Source organism: Pseudophryne corroboree, chromosome 4, assembly GCF_028390025.1.
Source record: "Pseudophryne corroboree isolate aPseCor3 chromosome 4, aPseCor3.hap2, whole genome shotgun sequence".
NCBI lineage: Eukaryota > Metazoa > Chordata > Amphibia > Anura > Myobatrachidae > Pseudophryne > Pseudophryne corroboree.
Window position 1 is genome coordinate 489,023,757 of NC_086447.1, and position 19,537 is coordinate 489,043,293.

At 49.4% G+C, this 19,537-nt stretch overlaps 1 protein-coding gene across 5 annotated transcripts in view; it reads right to left on the reverse strand.

Moving 5' to 3' along the window:
• AK9 (adenylate kinase 9) overlaps window positions 1–19,537 on the reverse strand; it is a 406,441-nt gene that overhangs the window by 277,491 nt on the left and 109,413 nt on the right. For all 5 annotated transcript variants that reach the window (XM_063917113.1, XM_063917112.1, XM_063917116.1 and 2 more), the window contains exon 9: window positions 108–182. In XM_063917113.1, coding sequence (XP_063773183.1) covers window positions 108–182 — 75 coding nt within the window. The remainder of the gene's footprint in view (window positions 1–107; window positions 183–19,537) is intronic.

Genomic DNA, 19,537 nt, shown 5'->3' on the forward strand with positions numbered 1-19,537 from the left:
CGGACAAAGAGTGGATGGAGCAGTGGGCAGACTTTACTAGTAATAATAATAATGATGATAATAATAATAATAGTATTATGATTCCTAGTTTGATAGCAGAAACTTACAACAAACAGTTCATCTGCTTTCTTGTTTCCATCAAGTTCAATTAGATATTGAGGGTCGTGATCAATCATCAGATCCTACAATACAAACAGCAAGATATGAAAACACCATAATCCCCCTATAATATGCCTAATGTACACACATAAAGTGCATCCGGAAAGTATTCACAGCCCTTCACTTTTTCCACATTTTGTTACTGTTACTAGGAAAAAAAAATGTTCCCTCCAAATTCTACACACAATACCCCATAATGACAATGTGAAAAAATAAGAATTTACTCACCGGTAATTCTATTTCTCGTAGTCCGTAGTGGATGCTGGGTACTCCGTAAGGACCATGGGGTATAGACGGGCTCCGCAGGAGACTGGGCACTCTTAAAAGAAAGATTAGGTACTATATCTGGTGTGCACTGGCTCCTCCCTCTATGCCCCTCCTCCAGACCTCAGTTAGGGAAACTGTGCCCGGAAGAGCTGACATTACTAGGAAAGGATTTGGAATCCAGGGTAAGACTCATACCAGCCACACCAATCACACCGTACAACTCGTGATAACTATACCCAGTTAACAGTATGAACAACAACTGAGCCTCTCTCAACAGATGGCTCATACAATAACCCTTTAGTTAAGCAATAACTATATACATGTATTGCAGAGAGTCCGCACTTGGGACTGGCTCCCAGCATCCACTACGGACTACGAGAAATAGAATTACCGGTGAGTAAATTCTTATTTTCTCTGACGTCCTAGTGGATGCTGGGTACTCCGTAAGGACCATGGGGATTATACCAAAGCTCCCAAACGGGCGGGAGAGTGCGGATGACTCTGCAGCACCGAATGAGCAAACTCAAGGTCCTCCTCAGCCAGGGTATCAAACTTGTAGAATTTTGCAAAAGTGTTTGAACCCGACCAAGTAGCAGCTCGGCAAAGTTGTAAAGCCGAGACCCCTCGGGCAGCCGCCCAAAAAGAGCCCACCTTCCTCGTGGAATGGGCTTTTACTAATTTAGGATGCGGCAGTCCAGCCGCAGAATGTGCAAGCTGAATCGTGCTACAGATCCAGCGAGCAATAGTCTGCTTTGAAGCAGGAGCACCCAGCTTGTTGGGTGCATGCAGGATAAATAGCGAGTCAGTTTTTCTGACTCTAGCCGTCCTGGAAACATAAAGTTTCAGGGCCCGGACTACGTCCAGCAACTTGGAATCCTCCATGTCCCTAGTAGCCCCAGGCACCACAATAGGTTGGTTCAAATGAAACGATGATACCACCTTAGGGAGAAATTGGGGACGAGTCCTCCATTCTGCCCTTTCCATATGGAAGGTCAGATATGGGCTTTTACATGACAAAGCCGCCAATTCTGACACACGCCTAGTCCAAGCTAAGGCCAAAAGCATGACCACTTTCCACGTGAGATATTTTAGCTCCACGGTCTTAAGTGGCTCAAACCAGTGGGATTTTAGGAATCCAACACACGTTAAGATCCCAAGGTGCCACTGGAGGCACAAAAGGGGCTGAATATGCAGCACCCCTGTAACAACGTCCGAACTTCAGGCAGTGAAGCCAGTTCTTTTTGAGAGAAAAAGGGATAGGGCCGAAATCTTGGCCTTTATGGATCCTAATTTTAGGCCCATAGTCACTCCTGACTGTAGGAAGTGCAGGAATCGACCCCCCTGGAATTCCTCTGTAGGGCCTTCCCGGCCACACACCAAGCAACCTATTTTCGCCATATACAGTGAAAAAGTCTTGCTGTCACGTCTTTCCTAGCCTTTATCAGCGTAGGAATAACTGCATCCGGAATGCCCTTTTCCGCTAGGATCCGGCGTTCAACCGCCATGCCGTCCAATGCAGCCGCGGTAAGTCTTGGATCAGACAGGGTCCCTGTTGCAACATGTCCTGACTGAGAGGCAGAGGCCATGGGTCCTCTGAGAGCATTTCTTGCAGTTCCAGGTACCGAGTCCTTCTTGGCCAATCCGGAGCAAAGAATATTGTTCACACTCCTCCGTTTATTACAATTCTCAGCCCTTGGGTCTGAGAGGAAGAGGAGGGAATATATAGACCGACTGGAACACCCACGGTGTTACTAGTGCGACCACAGCTATCGCCTGAGAGTCCCTTGACCCAGCGTAAAACCTTTTTTATCTTTTATTGAGGTGGGACGCCATGTAGTCCACCTGAGGCAGTTTCCATCAATTTGCAAAACCGCGTGAAGACTTGATGATGAAGTCACCACTTTCCCGGGTGGAGGTCGTGTCCACTCCCGGAATGAACACTGCTGACAGTGCGCTTACTTGATTCTCCGCCCAGCGAAGAATTCTGGTGGCTTCTACCCTCGCCACCCTGCTCCTTGTGCCGCCCTGGCGGTTTACATGAGCGCCTGCGGTCTGACTGGATCAGAACCGGTTGGTCGCGAAGCAGGAACTCCACTTGACTTAGGGCGTTGTATATGGCCCTTAGTTCCAGGATATTGATGTGAAGGCAAGTCTGTTGGCTTGACCACAAACCTTGGAATTTTCTTCCCTGTGTAACTGCCCCCCACCCTTGGAGGCTTGCATCCGTGGTCACCAGGACCCAGTCCTGAATGCCGAATCTGCGGCCCTCGAGAAGGTGAGCACTCCACAGCCACCACAGGAGAGACACCCTGGCCCTGGGGGATAGGGTGATTAACCGATGCATCTGAAGATGTGATCCGGACCACTTGTCCAGTAAGTCCCATTGTCCTTGCATGGAACCAGCCGAAGGGGATGGCCTCGTATGATGCCATCATCCTTCCCAGGACTCGAGTGCAGTGATGCACTGACACCTGTTTTGGTTTTTAATGGATTCCTGACCAGTGTCATGAGCTCCTGAGCTCTCTCTATCGGGAGATAAACCCTCTTCTGGTCTGTGTCTAGGATCATGCCTAGGCGAGGCAGATGAGCTGTAGGAACCAACTGCGACTTCGGAATATATAGAATCCAGTCGTGTTGCCGTTTCACTTCCAGAGAAGGTGATACGCTGTCCAGCAACTGCTCTCTTGATCTCGCTTTTATGAGGAGATCATCCAAGTATGTGATAATAGTGACACCTTGCTTCCGCAGGAGCACCATCATATCCGCCATTACCTTGGTGAAATTGGTAATGACAATCCCGTACCGCAATTCTGAGGTACGCCTGATGAGGTGGATAAATGGGGACACAAAGTTATGCATCCCTTATGTCCCGATTCATTTCAGGCTTGCAATGACCGCTCTTTCCATCTTGAACCTGAACCTTTTCAGGTATATGTTCAGGGATTTTAATACAATATGGGTCTAACCGAACCGTCTGGTTTCGGGATTATAACATGGTCGAATATAACACCCTCTTGTTGAAGGAGGGGACCCTTGACCACCACCTGTTGAAGATACAATTTACGAATTGCAGTTAACACTGGCTCCCTCTCTTGGGGGGAAGCCCGCCGGGTCCTCGGTGAGGGGGCATCTTCTCACAGTCCAGCCTGTATCCCTGCGATACAATTTCTATTGCCCAGGGATCTAACAGGGAGTGAACCCACTTGTGGCTGAACTTATGAAGGCGTGTCCCCACCGGGCCTAGCTCCGCCTGTGGAGCCCCAGCGACATGCGGTGGATTTTTGTAGAGGCCGGGGAGGACTTCTGTTCCTGGGGACTAGCTGTGTTGTACAGCTTCTTTCCTCTGCCCCCGGCTCTGACAAGAAAGGACGCACCTCAGACTTTCTTGTTTCTTTATTCGAAAAGCTGCATTTAATAATGTCGTGCTTTCCTAGGCTGTGCAGGAATATAAGGCAAAATATCAGAATTACCAGCTATAGCTGTGGAGACCAGGCCCGAGAACCTTTCTCCACACAATCCTCAGCCTTCCATATGCCTCTTAAGTCGGCATCATCTGTCCAATGTATATTCTACAGGACACGTCAAGCAGAAATCGACATAGCTTTTGTCTCTAGGACCCAGTATACTCATGTCCCTTTGGGCATGCTTTATAATTATATATCTATCACTTAAGACAGCATCTTAAAATATTTATATGCATACTAGGGTCTCAATCTCTGCTGATAAGGTACCTGTCCACGCTGCCACAGCGCTATAAACCCATGCTGACACAATCGCCGGTCTGGGTAGTATACTAGAATGTGCACACTATCTGCAGGATCCCTGAGAATAGCTAGTGCAAACAGGACACCCAAGGGGAAGATTCTCAACACATCCTGGTCCTAGTGGGGAAAGGATACAGCCTGAGAATTCTCTTGTGGGAAGCTGCCGTCTTTTTTCCAGCTCTTTTTCCTCATGAGAGGAGGGAAATTTACCTCAGCATTCTTCCCCTTAACATGTGTACTCTCGTGTCAGGGACAGATGAGTCATCAGTGATATGCAAATCATCTTTTATTCCAATAATCATATATTGAATATCTTTTAGCCCTCTTGGCTGTAACTTTGCATTATCGTAGTCGACAGTGGAGTTAAACTCCGTGTCGATACTTTGTTATTTTGGATAGTGAACATAGAGAGACTCTGAAGGACTCCGTGACATAGGGACAGACCAGGGTAGATTTCCTTTCTGTTCCCTAACCTTTTGTGCAATAATTTTACCTCAGCACTTACACATATCCAAACAGGTGTCGGCGTTGTCGACGGAGACACCCTCCCACACACATATCCGCTCTATCACCTCCTTAGAGGAGCCTTTTACCTCAGACATGTCGACACACGCGTACCGACACACCACACACACAGGGGATGCTCTATTTGAAGACAGTTCCCCCACCAGGCCCTTTGGAGAGACAGAGAGAGAATGCCAGCACAGACCACAGCGCTATATAATACAGGGATGTACACTATACTGAGTGATTTTTCCCCTATAGCAGCTTATATACACAGTTTTGCGCCTAAATTTATGTCCCCCCCCTCTTTTTTTTTACCCTTTGTGTACCAGGATACTGCAGGGGAGAGCCTGGGGAGCTTCCTTCCAGCTGAGCTGTGAAGGGAAAATGGCGCCGGTGTGCTGAGGAAGAAGGCCCGGCCCCCTCAGCGGCGGGCTTCTGTCCTTTTATGTACTTTAATGGCGGGGGTTAATGCACATACACAGTTTTTCAGACTGTATTATGTGCTTTTCGCCAAGTAAGGTAATCTAATTGCTGCCCAGGGCGCCCCCCCCCCCCCAGCGCCCTGCACCCATCAGTGACCGGAGTGTGTGGTGTGCTAAGGGAGCAATGGCGCACAGCTGCAGTGCTGTGCGCTACCTTAATGAAGACCGGAGTCTTCAGCCGCCGATTTTCAACTTCTCTTCGTTCTTCTGGCTCTGCAAGGGGGACGGCGGCGCGGCTCCGGGACCGGACGACCGAGGACTGGGCCTGTGTTCGATCCCTCTGGAGCTAATGGTGTCCAGTAGCCTTAGAAGCCCAAGCTAGCTGCAAGCAGGTAGGTTCGCTTCTCTCCCCTCAGTCCCACGTAGCAGTGAGTCTGTTGCCAGCAGATCTCACTGAAAATAAAAAACCTAACAAATACTTTCTTTTCTAGGAAGCTCAGGAGAGCCCCTAGGGTGCATCCAGCTCTGGCCGGGCACAGATACTAACTGAGGTCTGGAGGAGGGGCATAGAGGGAGGAGCCAGTGCACACCAGATATAGTACCTAATCTTTCTTTTAAGAGTGCCCAGTCTCCTGCGGAGCCCGTCTATACCCCATGGTCCTTACGGAGTACCCAGCATCCACTAGGACGTCAGAGAAAAGTTTTTCTTTAGATTTCTGCAAATGTATTAAAAATAAAAAACTAAGAAATCACATGTACATAAGTATTCACAGCCTTTGCCATGAATATATATTATATTTAAAATGGATCACTATAATTAACAAACTAATTTTTCTAAATGTCTACATCATTTCATTAATAATATTTACCACATTCTCTCACAAAGAGTTACTCCTTGGGATTTGTCATTCTGTACACAATAATAACCTACACCCTGTCTGTGAGATTCTGAATGTGGCACCATCCAATGAAGTGCACTCAGCAGCACTCTGGCTGACTCTCAGTCACATTCTAAATTCTCCAGGAAGCTAAACTGCAATAATACAGCCAGCTGAAGTGTCGTGCAGGAGGGGTGAACTACTTTGTCTGACTGGTGCTTAGGTTGGAGTTCCAGTGAAAAGTGAGAAACTGGGGATTTGCTTTAAAAGAAACTAACAGATGTCATACAGTACAGTAGGAATTAATAGGCAATGTTTATAAACATAAAATTCATATGACTGTTAGAACAACAAATCAATTTTATTTTATTTGATGGCAATATTAATTATTCTTTGTGTCAGTAAATTCAAAATGTAATTTATATTTGATGTAAATATTCTTTAGAATCATTCTAAATTGAGAGAGCTGTTAAACTGAATGTTTCCAGAGGAAAATGTTGGGCTTTGCGAGCTGGATGTTGTTTGTTGTATTGAAGTAAATCAAATAAAGGTCTCTTGCCTTCTCAGGCTTTTTTACACAAATATAGCACACAAAGGCAATAGTGGTGTACAGGGTACACATATGTTGTGCTTTATCTCATTAGCAGTGCAAAAAGATAGAGGCAAATTGATTGGGCGAAAAGGATGCATGGCGCAGCTTAGTCACAATTTTCATTGTGTGCCATACAGGACTATTAGGCATGTTTTAAAGAGAGGTGTATGTGTACCCATCTCGATAGTATCTCTTTGTATTTCATCTGAATAGAGTGCTATGTTATAAAAGTTTCTACTATTAAAGTAATATTTGTTTATGTTTATTTTTATGTCTATTTTAAATACAAATTAACTTTTGCTAATATGAGATGGACTACAGAAAACAAATGATTAATTGCACTGAAAGCTACTGTAGGTGCTTCAAAATATTAATAATACAGCTTCAAAATTAACCTTAATTCTCAGGTACTCAGGGCCGGTGCAAGGTTTCTCGACACCCTAGGCAAAACTTCAGCCTGCTTTTAACCGCCCCCCCAAACCCCCCCCCCCCCCGACCAAAACCACAAACCAGTACACATTTTCCAGTCTGTCAGATGAAAGTATGTAGGCAGCATCTTAGAAGTTCAACAGCTACCGTCTAAATTAAGTTTTACAGGGATGCATCTCACGGAGTTATCCTTAAATTTGTGATAAGCAGACTCAGGGCAGCCCACTCAGATACTGGCACCCTAAGCAGCTGCCTAATGGTAGAACCAACCCTGCACTTACACATAATGCCCACAGTAGTAGTGCCGCTTACATATAATACACACAGTAGTAGTGCCGCTTACATATAATACACACAGTAGAATGCCGTTGTTGGGGTGCGGTCCAGACAACGCAGGCGTATCCGAACTGTTGCGGGGGCGGGCCACAGCAACTGCATGATATTACCTAGGCTGCGCAGGCAGGTAGCTACTCAGCGAATGCAAAAGCATCGCCGCCGTGCATTGAGAAGTACATTTGGATCTGGACTATGGCCCTCATTCCGAGTCGTTCGCTCGGTATTTTTCTTCGCATCGCAGCGTTTTTCTGCTTAGTACGCATGCGCAATGTTCGCACTGCGACTGCGCCAAGTAATTTTGCTATGAAGATAGTATTTTTACTCACGGCTTTTTCTTCGCTCCGGTGATCGTAATGTGATTGACAGGAAATGGGTGTTACTGGGCGGAAACACGGCGTTTTATGGGCGTGTGGATAAAAACGCTACCGTTTCCGGAAAAAACGCGGGAGTGGCTGGAGAAACGGAGGAGTGTCTGGCCGAACGCTGGGTGTGTTTGTGACGTCAAACCAGGAACGACAAGCACTGAACTGATCGCAGATGCCGAGTAAGGTTGAAGCTACTCTGAAACTGCTAAGTAGTTTGTAATCGCAATATTGCGAATACATCGTTCGCAATTTTAAGAAGCTAAGATTCACTCCCAGTAGGCGGCGGCTTAGCGTGTGTAACTCTGCTAAAATCGCCTTGCGAGCGAACAACTCGGAATGAGGGCCTATGTACATGCTATTTGAGGATGATATGCAGTGTTTAATACTATTTATGTGAATAGAACCAATAAATCATCTATGATTCTTTATCCCAACAGTCTGCACTGTGGGGGTAATTCCAAGTTGATCGCAGCAGGATTTTTGATAGCAACTGGGCAAAACCATGTGCACTGCAGGGGAGGCAGATACAGAGGCGTCACTAGGGTTGGTGTCACCCGGTGTTGTAACTCATGGTGTCACCCCCCACCCTATCGACCTACTCTTGTATCAGTCCATGCAGAAACCCTGAGAGCAGGGGCCAGTGTTAGAATGTTTGGTGCTCCCAGCAAATGAGAAATTTGCGCCCTCTATCCATATGCAATAAAGGGACAGTGCGTGCCGATGCACACCACCAATAGTACCCCCAATTCAAATTAACGCCACACCATAGCACACAATAGCATACGATCTTATTCACATTACAATGCCCACAGTAGTTGTGCTTGAAGACCCTCCCACCCCTTTCCGTATATATATATTTAGTCATTTTGTGCCCCGTATTCCCCTTCACTTATATTTATTTAGAATTTTATACTCCCCCTTATATTTTTTATGCTCATTATTACCCAAGCCCTTTATATATTTTATATCCATCACCCTCCACTCCTATTTTTTGCCCATTAACCCACCCCTAATATATTTTATGTCCATCAGACCCCACCAGTTATATACTTTTAGCACATCAGCCCCACACCATCCCCTTATATAATGTATATACACATCTACCCCTTATCTATCCTACACTGCCACACACTTTTGTAATATACCTTTAGTTGGCAGTGTGTTCTGTCAGCTGAGGGGGATAGACTGCGGAAATGTATGTCCAGGTCCTTCCTATTCTAACGGTGCAGCAGCAGCAGCACTCAAGCCTCCTCCCGTTGTCCATTCCAGAATGGTATGCGGTGCCGGAGTGCGCGATGACGTCACGAGGGAGTGACGTACAGCACCCGGCATCGTTTCCAGAGACTGCAGCAGGACGGACCCAGCGGTGCCGCGGCGGTGAATTAATTGACAGTCCGGCTCATCAGTCAGCGGGGATTGCGTGATCTTGGTGCCCCAGGAAGCAGTGGGTGTCGGTGCTGCCGCGGGCATGTCTGTCAAGTCAGTAGTTGGGATGGGGTGTGTGTAAGCAGCTCTTTTTGGTGTCACCCCATTGAAGGGTGACACCCGGGTGCGGGCCGCACCCCCCGCACCCCCCTCATGACGCCACTGGGCAGATATAACATGTGCAGAGAGAGTTAGATTTGGGTGTGGTGTGTTCAATCTGCAATCTAATTTGCAGTGTAAAAATAAAGCAGCCAGTATTTACCCTGCACAGAAACAATATAACCCACCCAAATCTAACTCTTTCTGCACATGTTATATCTGCCTCCCCTGCAGTGCACATGGTTTTGCCCAGTTGCTATCAAAAATCCTGCTACGATCAACTTGGAATTACCCCCTGTGTCTGCTTGTTTACATTTTTTCAGAACAATATCTTTATAAAGAAAGAATACATTAGTGCAGACTTCACTGTCTAATTGGTTGAAAGATCGTAAGCATTGATTGTTTTACTCGGGATATGTGGCTGTGCCACGTGTTATTAAGATATTAGCATTCCCCTCAGATGTGCAATCTGTGGCCCTCATTCCGAGTTGTTCGCTCGGTATTTTTCATCGCATCGCAGTGAAAATCCGCTTAGTACGCATGCGCAATGTTCGCACTGCGACTGCGCCAAGTAACTTTACTATGAAGAAAGTAATTTTACTCACGGCTTTTTCTTCGCTCCGGCGATCGTAATGTGATTGACAGGAAATGGGTGTTACTGGGCGGAAACACGGCGTTTCAGGGGCGTGTGGCTGAAAACGCTACCGTTTCCGGAAAAAACGCAGGAGTGGCCGGGGAAACGGTGGGAGTGCCTGGGCGAACGCTGGGTGTGTTTGTGACGTCAACCAGGAACGACAAGCACTGAACTGATCGCACAGGCAGAGTAAGTCTGAAGCTACTCTGAAACTGCTAAGTAGTTAGTAATCGCAATATTGCGAATACATCGGTCGCAATTTTAAGAAGCTAAGATTCACTCCCAGTAGGCGGCGGCTTAGCGTGTGTAACTCTGCTAAATTCGCCTTGCGACCGATCAACTCGGAATGAGGGCCTGTATACGAGTGCTCTGCCTTTATACATGCCATATCTGCTCACTCACTACTAATACAGTAAGCAGGTAACTGTATTATCCACTATATATATATCAGCAATAGATAGCTACAGGCTACAATCCATACAGAAATATTATTATACGATTGCAAAAAAAAAAAAAAAAGGTAATTTGTGCGATTAATGTTTTAAAAATGTCCTGTGTAAATACATGTAACTTCATCCTCGTTGCTACAATGCCGTATTGCAGCCACGCTGCTCCCCAAGCAGAGCGCCATCACACCTGCCATTGCACAGACTTGCCCTCTCCATACCTTGACAAAGTCCACTGGGTACAGGCTCCAGGACAGGGTCGTAGCAAGAACTTTGTGGGCCCCATCGCAACATATTGAAGGGGTTCAGGGTATACCAAGATATATTGCAGACCCAAAGGCAACTTTTTTTTTTTAAGGACACCTATGTATCACCCAATGGTGAAAAATATATACAACACATGTAACTGTGACAGGGAAGGTGGCCCCTTTTAGCTCTGGGCCCCATAACAGCTGCACTCCCTGCACCTATGGTAGCTACGACCTTGTTCCAGGATCTGACAGCTCCAGGATCCCTACCACGGCTCCAACTGCCATGTGCGTCAGTGGAGACACCCTGTCCAACAGGCTCTTGTAGTTGTTTCCAGGCAGAGAGGGCATCCCCTCTTTAACCCCCATTGGGATACCAGCATTTCGTAGCTCGTTGGGGCTGCCGAGGACAGGAAAGGGGCTCAGCCCTCCCCCTGGTGCAGCTAGCAGTTCGAGCTCCGCCTGCTGTGTGCAGCCAGCACGCAGCACAGTGACCAACATGAATCGATGAAGTGCAGCACAGGCAAGGGGACACAAGAACTGGACTCCTGAGATTCATGAGGGTCCAGGGCCCCTCGGAATCTCAGTGCCTGTTACAAGTGTCCCCTTTGTCCCCCCGTCGCTGGGCCTGTTTACAAATAATGACAGACATATTGCCCCACATTATTAAATGCCCTAATACATGACAGACATAATGGCCCTAATGCTGGGTACGCACTGGTAGATATATCTGTAGATCAATTGATCTGCAGGTATATCTGCGGATGGACCGGGCAGTGTGTTGAGCATACACACTGCCTGATCCGTTGGCACTGATGTCACAAACTGGGCGGGCATTTACATACACCCGCCCAGTTCAGCGGTCAATCACCTCCAGCTGTTGCAGCATGTGTATGGGCGGTTGTCTGCCTGCACACACAGCGATGCGCCAATATATCACTAGATATATTGTCCGTCGGTTGTGCTGCAGGGCCGACGCGATATGTCTGTGAACGACAACGTTCACGGAGATATCGCTCGTACACACTAGCCGACAGACCAGCTATATATCGGCCAGTGTGAACGCACCATGACACATATGCCCCACATTATTACATTCCCTTATATACATGACAGACATAATGGCCCTGTTACACAGCGAGCCAATCTCTGTAACACTTTCGACTGCAATCCCCCACCACCTCCACAGCACTCACCCAGCTTGAGATATTAAACAGCCACGGCCCACGTAGGCTGAGCAGACAGACCGCAGCCAGTCACTCCACACACATAGGAAGAGTCCGGGACCTGGGTGAGCCGGGGAGGCAGCAGCAGCGGAGGCAGACATGCGTGGATTGCGGCCTCACACACGGCGCTCCACCACAAATATTTTCTGCCCTCCGGGACCTGGGAGAGCCAGGGAGGCAGCAGCAGCGAAGGCAGACATGCGCAGATCGCTCCCTCACACCATACTTGCCTACTTTTGGAAATTAATTTCAGGGAGATTCTAAATGGTATGAGAGGTCGCACAGCGCGCTGCTGAGCTGGCATGTCATGCTCCGCCTAAAGGATCTGTCTAGCTCCACCTATGGTCATGTCAATTGCAGCTCAGGGTGATATTATGCAGTGGCAGGTGGAAACTAAAGTGGCAATGTTCTATAGTACTTCCTGCTTCGCCTCATTAGCGAGGCGAAGCAGGAAGCTACATTGACAAGATGTATGAATATCTTGTCTGCCGAAGCAGCGGAATTAAATTTTCCCCTACGCGTCTAGTTTCCCTTCGTGGAGAGGACCTTGGCTGTGCAGTGCGCGATGACGTCATCGCGCACCGCACAGTAAATGACCTCTCCACGAACGCGTCTAGTTTCCCTTCCCAGCGGCCAGCGGCAGCAGGGGGACAGCGGGGGCTGGGGGGCACACACTGCAGCAGCGGATCTTGCCCTGGTGCGGCGCCCTCCGGATGGCGGCGCCCCGGGCAAAAATCCTGCTTGCCCATGGCAAGATCCGCTACTGATGGGCAGTCGCCAATTATCGCCAATTTATGTGATCATTGACACTGATTGACTCCTCTCAACATGAGCCCTCTTGTGTTTTTATAACTTCCACTGTTCGAGCACACAGGAGTCAGTGCCACCTTACACACACACACACACACACACACACACACACACACACGAGTGCCAGCCTACACACATAGGTCAGTGTCAGCCTACACACACACACACACGCAAACACACACACACACGGGGGAGTGCCAGCCTACACACATAGGTCAGTGCCAGCCTACACACATAGGTCAGTGCCAGCCTACACACATAGGTCAGTGCCAGCCTACACACGTAGGTCAGTGCCAGCATACACACACATGTGGGGGAGTGCCAGGCTACACACACACACACACACACACACACACACACGGGAGTGCCAGCCTACACACACGGGGGAGTGCCATCTTATACACACACACACACACACACACACACACACACACACATCAGTGCCAGCCTACACACACACACACACACACACACACACACACACACGTCAGCCTACACACACACACACACACATGGGGGAGTGTCAGCCTACACACACATACATACACACACACACACACACACACAGAGTGCCAGCCTACACACACACACACGGGAGTGCCAGCCTACACACACACACACACACGGGAGTGCCAGCCTACACACACACGGGGGGGGGGAGTTACAGCCTACACACACACACACACAGAGTGCCAGCCTGCGCACACACACACAGGGTAGTGCCAGCCTACACACACACTCACACGGGGGAGTGCCAGCCTACACACACACACAGGGGGGGGGGGGGGGGGAGTTCCAGCCTACACACACACACACACGGGGGAGTGCCAGCCTACACACACACGGGAGAGTGCCAGCCTACACACACACACACACGGGAGTGCCAGCCTACACACACACGGGGGGGGGGGGGGGGGGGGAGTTGCAGCCTACACACACACACACAAACACACAGAAGAGGGCCAGCCTACACACACACACACGGGGGAGTGCCAGCCTACACACACACATGTCAGCCTACACACACACACATGGGGGAGTGTCAGCGTACACACACACACACACACACACATGGAGTGCCAGCCTACACACACACACACACACACATCCACACACACACGGGGGAGTGCCAGCCTACACACACACACACACACACACACACACACACACACGGGGGAGTGCCAGCTTATACACACACAGGTCAGTGCCAGCCTACACACACACAGGTCAGTGCCAGCCTACACACACAAACACACACACACACGTCAGCCTACACACACACACACACACACACACACACGGAGTGCCAGCCTACACACACACACACACACACACACACACACACACACACGGAGTGCCAGCCTACACACACACATGGAGTGCCAGCCTACACACACACACACAGAGTGCCAGCCTACGCACACACACACACACACACACACACACACACATGGGGGGGGGGGGGGGAGTTCCAGCCTACACACACACACACACACTCGGGGGAGTGCCAGCCTACACACACATATGGGGGGGGCTACATACACACACACACACACACACACACAGTGCCAGCCTACACACACATGGGGGAGTGCCAGCCTACACACACACAGGTCAGTGCCAGCCGACACACATAGGGGAGGAGTAGCAGCCTACACACACACACACACACACACACACACACACTGGGGAGTGCCAGCCTACACACACACACATGGGGGGAGTGCCAGCCTACACACACACACACACACACACATGGGGGGAGTGCCAGCCTACACACACACACACACACACACACGTCAGCCTACACACACACGGGGTAGTGCCAGCCTACACACACACACACACACACACACACAAGGGAGTGCCAGCCTACACACACACACACACACACACCCACACACACACGGTGGAGTGCCAGCCTACACACACACACACACACACACACACACACACACACACACACACACACATCCACACACAGGGGAGTGCCAGCTTATACACACACAGGTCAGTGCCAGCCTACACACACATGGAGTGCCAGCCTACACACACATGGAGTGCCAGCCTACACACACACACACACACACACACACACACACACACACACACACACACACACACATGGAGTGGCAGCCTACACACACACACACACACGGAGTGCCAGCCTACACACACACACACACACATGGAGACATGGAGTGCCAGCCTACACACACACACACACACACACACACACACACACACACACACACACACACACACACACAGAGTGCCAGCCTACGCACATAGGTCAGTGTCAGCCTACACACACACACACACACACACACACACACACACACACCCTCCCCCCCATACACACAGATCAGTGCCAGCCAACCAATACACCACAGCACACAGGACAGTAGCAGCCTATACACAATGCCAGCCTATGAAGCTGCTGAGTTAGAACCATGTACTGTACACTGACCTTTGGAACGGCCACTCCTTCTCCTGCTCCAGCCTCTCCTCTGAGCTCCCAGTCACCCCAGACCGTCAAACTCCCCAGCAGACCAAAACTGCTTTCCGTGCCAGCTCCCCATCAACCCCCCCTTAAGGTCAATCTGCAGCTCCCAACATGAGGGGGAGAGAGGGAGATCCAATCGTGGGGGCGTGGGTAACATGTGGGAGGGCGGTGCAGCATCCCTGCTGAGCCGTGAAACTCAGCTGAGCTAAGGGTAAGGAATTATTCTTTCACTGGCAGCGTGCAGCACCGCCCTCTAGTGGCCGGCGCCCATAGGCAGCTGCCTAAAGCGCGCCGGCCCTGCAGGTACTACGGTGTAGAGGGTGGTAATATTTAAAAGTTTTGGAAATACAAATCTACAACTCTGTAGGCCCAAAAAGTTTCAACAAATATATTGTATACACAACCAAAAATAATTATATTGGGAATACCCCTACCAAAAAAAAAATAAGAATTTACTTACCGATAATTCTATTTCTCATAGTCCGTAGTGGATGCTGGGGACTCCGAAAGGACCATGGGGAACAGCGGCTCCGCAGGAGACTGGGCACAAAGTAAAAGCTTTAGGACTAGCTGGTGTGCACTGGCTCCTCCCCCTATGACCCTCCTCCAAGCCTCAGCTAGGATACTGTGCCCGGACGAGCGTACACAATAAGGAAGGATTTTGAATCCCGGGTAAGACTCATACCAGCCACACCAATCACACCGTACAACTTGTGATCTGAACCCAGTTAACAGCATGATAACAGAAGGAGCCTCTGAAAAGATGGCTCACAACAACAATAACCCGATTTTTGTAACAATAACTATGTACAAGTAATGCAGACAATCCGCACTTGGGATGGGCGCCCAGCATCCACTACGGACTATGAGAAATAGAATTATCGGTAAGTAAATTCTTATTTTCTCTAACGTCCTAGTGGATGCTGGGGACTCCGAAAGGACCATGGGGATTATACCAAAGCTCCCAAACGGGCGGGAGAGTGCGGATGACTCTGCAGCACCGAATGAGAGAACTCCAGGTCCTCCTCAGCCAGGGTATCAAATTTGTAGAATTTAGCAAACGTGTTTGCCCCTGACCAAGTAGCTGCTCGGCAAAGTTGTAAAGCCGAGACCCCTCGGGCAGCCGCCCAAGATGAGCCCACTTTCCGTGTGGAATGGGCTTTTACAGATTTTGGCTGTGGCAGGCCTGCCACAGAATGTGCAAGCTGAATTGTACTACAAATCCAACGAGCAATCGTCTGCTTAGAAGCAGGAGCACCCAGCTTGTTGGGTGCATACAGGATAAACAGCGAATCAGATTTTCTGACTCCAGCCGTCCTGGAAACATATGTTTTCAGGGCCCTGACTACGTCCAGCAACTTGGAATCCTCCAAGTCCCTAGTAGCCGCAGGCACCACAATAGGCTGGTTTAAGTGAAATGCTGAAACCACCTTAGGAAGAAATTGAGGACGAGTCCTCAATTCTGCCCTGTCCGTATGAAAAATTAGGTAAGGGCTTTTATAGGATAAAGCCGCCAATTCTGAGACACGCCTGGCTGAAGCCAGGGCTAACAGCATTACCACTTTCCATGTGAGATATTTTAAGTCCACAGTGGTGAGTGGTTCAAACCAATGTGATTTTAGGAATCCCAAAACTACATTGAGATCCCAAGGTGCCACTGGAGGCACAAAAGGAGGCTGTATATGCAGTACTCCCTTGACAAACGTCTGAACTTCAGGAACAGAAGCCAGTTCTTTTTGGAAGAATATTGACAGGGCCGAAATTTGAACCTTAATGGACCCTAATTTGAGGCCCATAGACAGTCCTGTTTGCAGGAAATGCAGGAAACGACCCAGTTGAAATTCCTCTGTAGGGGCCTTCCTGGCCTCGCACCACGCAACATATTTACGCCAAATACGGTGATAATGTTGTATGGTTACATCCTTCCTGGCTTTGATCAGGGTAGGGATGACTTCATCCGGAATGCCTTTTTCCTTCAGGATCCGGCGTTCAACCGCCATGCCGTCAAACGCAGCCGCGGTAAGTCTTGGAACAGACATGGTCCCTGCTGGAGCAGGTCCTTTCTTAGAGGTAGAGGCCACGGGTCTTCCGTGAGCATCTCTTGAATTTCCGGGTACCAAGTCCTTCTTGGCCAATCCGGAGCCACGAGTATAGTCTTTACTCCTCTCCTTCTTATGATTCTCAGTACTTTTGGTATGAGAGGAAGAGGAGGGAACACATACACCGACTGGTACACCCACGGTGTTACCAGAGCGTCCACAGCTATTGCCTGAGGGTCCCTTGACCTGGCGCAATATCTGTCCAGTTTTTTGTTGAGGCGGGACGCCATCATGTCCACCTTTGGTTTTTCCCAACGGTTCACAATCATGTGGAAGACTTCTGGGTGAAGTCCCCACTCCCCCGGGTGAAGATCGTGTCTGCTGAGGAAGTCTGCTTCCCAGTTGTCCACTCCCGGAATGAACACTGCTGACAGTGCTATCACATGATTCTCCGCCCAGCGAAGAATCCTTGCCACTTCCATCATTGCCCTCCTGCTTCTTGTGCCGCCCTGTCTGTTTACGTGGGCGACTGCCGTGATGTTGTCCGACTGGATCAACACCGGCTGACCCTGAAGCAGAGGTCTTGCCTGACTTAGGGCATTGTAAATGGCCCTTAGTTCCAGGATATTTATGTGAAGTGACGTTTCCATGCTTGACCACAAGCCCTGGAAATTTCTTCCCTGTGTGACTGCTCCCCAGCCTCTCAGGCTGGCATCCGTGGTCACCAGGACCCAATCCTGAATGCCGAATCTGCGGCCCTCTAGGAGATGAGCACTCTGTAACCACCACAGGAGAGACACCCTTGTCCTTGGAGACAGGGTTATCCGCTGATGCATTTGAAGATGCGATCCGGACCATTTGTCCAGCAGATCCCACTGAAAAGTTCTTGCGTGGAATCTGCCGAATGGAATCGCTTCGTAAGAAGCCACCATCTTTCCCAGGACCCTTGTGCATTGATGTACTGACACTTGGCCTGGTCTTAGGAGGTTCCTGACTAGGTCGGATAACTCCTTGGCTTTCTCCTCCGGGAGAAACACCTTTTTCTGTACTGTGTCCAGAATCATCCCTAGGAACAGCAGACGTGTCGTCGGAATCAGCTGCGATTTTGGAATATTTAGAATCCATCCGTGCTGTCGTAGTACTACTTGAGATAGTGCTACTCCGACCTCTAACTGTTCTCTGGACCTTGCCCTTATCAGGAGATCGTCCAAGTAAGGGATAATTAAGACGCCTTTTCTTCGAAGAAGAATCATCATTTTGGCCATTACCTTGGTAAAGACCCGGGGTGCCGTGGACAATCCAAACGGCAGCGTCTGAAACTGATAGTGACAGTTCTGTACCACAAACCTGAGGTACCCTTGGTGAGAAGGGCAAATTGGGACATGGAGGTAAGCATCCTTGATGTCCAGAGACACCATATAGTCCCCTTCTTCCAGGTTCGCTATCACTGCTCTGAGTGACTCCATCTTGAACTTGAACCTTTTTATGTAAGTGTTCAAGGATTTCAGATTTAAAATGGGTCTCACCGAGCCGTCCGGCTTCGGTACCACAAACAGCGTGGAATAATACCCCTTTCCCTGTTGTAGGAGGGGTACCTTGATTATCACCTGCTGGGAATACAGCTTGTGAATGGCTTCCAATACCGCCTCCCTGTCGGGGGGGAGACGTTGGTAAAGCAGACTTCAGGAACCGGCGAGGGGGAGACGTCTCGAATTCCAATTTGTACCCCTGAGATACTACCTGCAGGATCCAGGGGTCCACTTGCGAGTGAGCCCACTGCGCGCTGAAATTCTTGAGACGGGCCCCCACCGTGCCTGAATCCGCTTGTAAGGCCCCAGCGTCATGCTGAGGACTTGGCAGAAGCGGGGGAGGGCTTCTGTTCGTGGGAAGAGGCTGTTTGCTGCAGTCTTTTTCCCCTTCCTCTGCCCCGGGGCAGATATGAGTGGCCTTTTGCCCGCTTGCCCTTATGGGGACGAAAGGACTGAGCCTGAAAAGACGGTATCTTTTTCTGCTGCGAGGTGACTTGGGGTAAAAAGGTGGATTTTCCAGCCGTTGCCGTGGCCACCAGGTCCGATAGACCGACCCCAAATAACTCCTCCCCTTTATACGGCAATACTTCCATATGCCGTTTGGAATCCGCATCCCCTGACCACTGTCGCGTCCATAATCCTCTTCTGGCAGAAATGGACATCGCACTTACTCTTGATGCCAGAGTGCAAATATCCCTCTGTGCATCTCGCATATATAGAAATGCATCCTTTAAATGCTCTATAGTCAATAATATATTGTCCCTGTCCAGGGTATCAATATTTTCAGTCAGGGAATCCGACCAAGCCACCCCAGCACTGCACATCCAGGCTGAGGCGATTGCTGGTCGCAGTATAA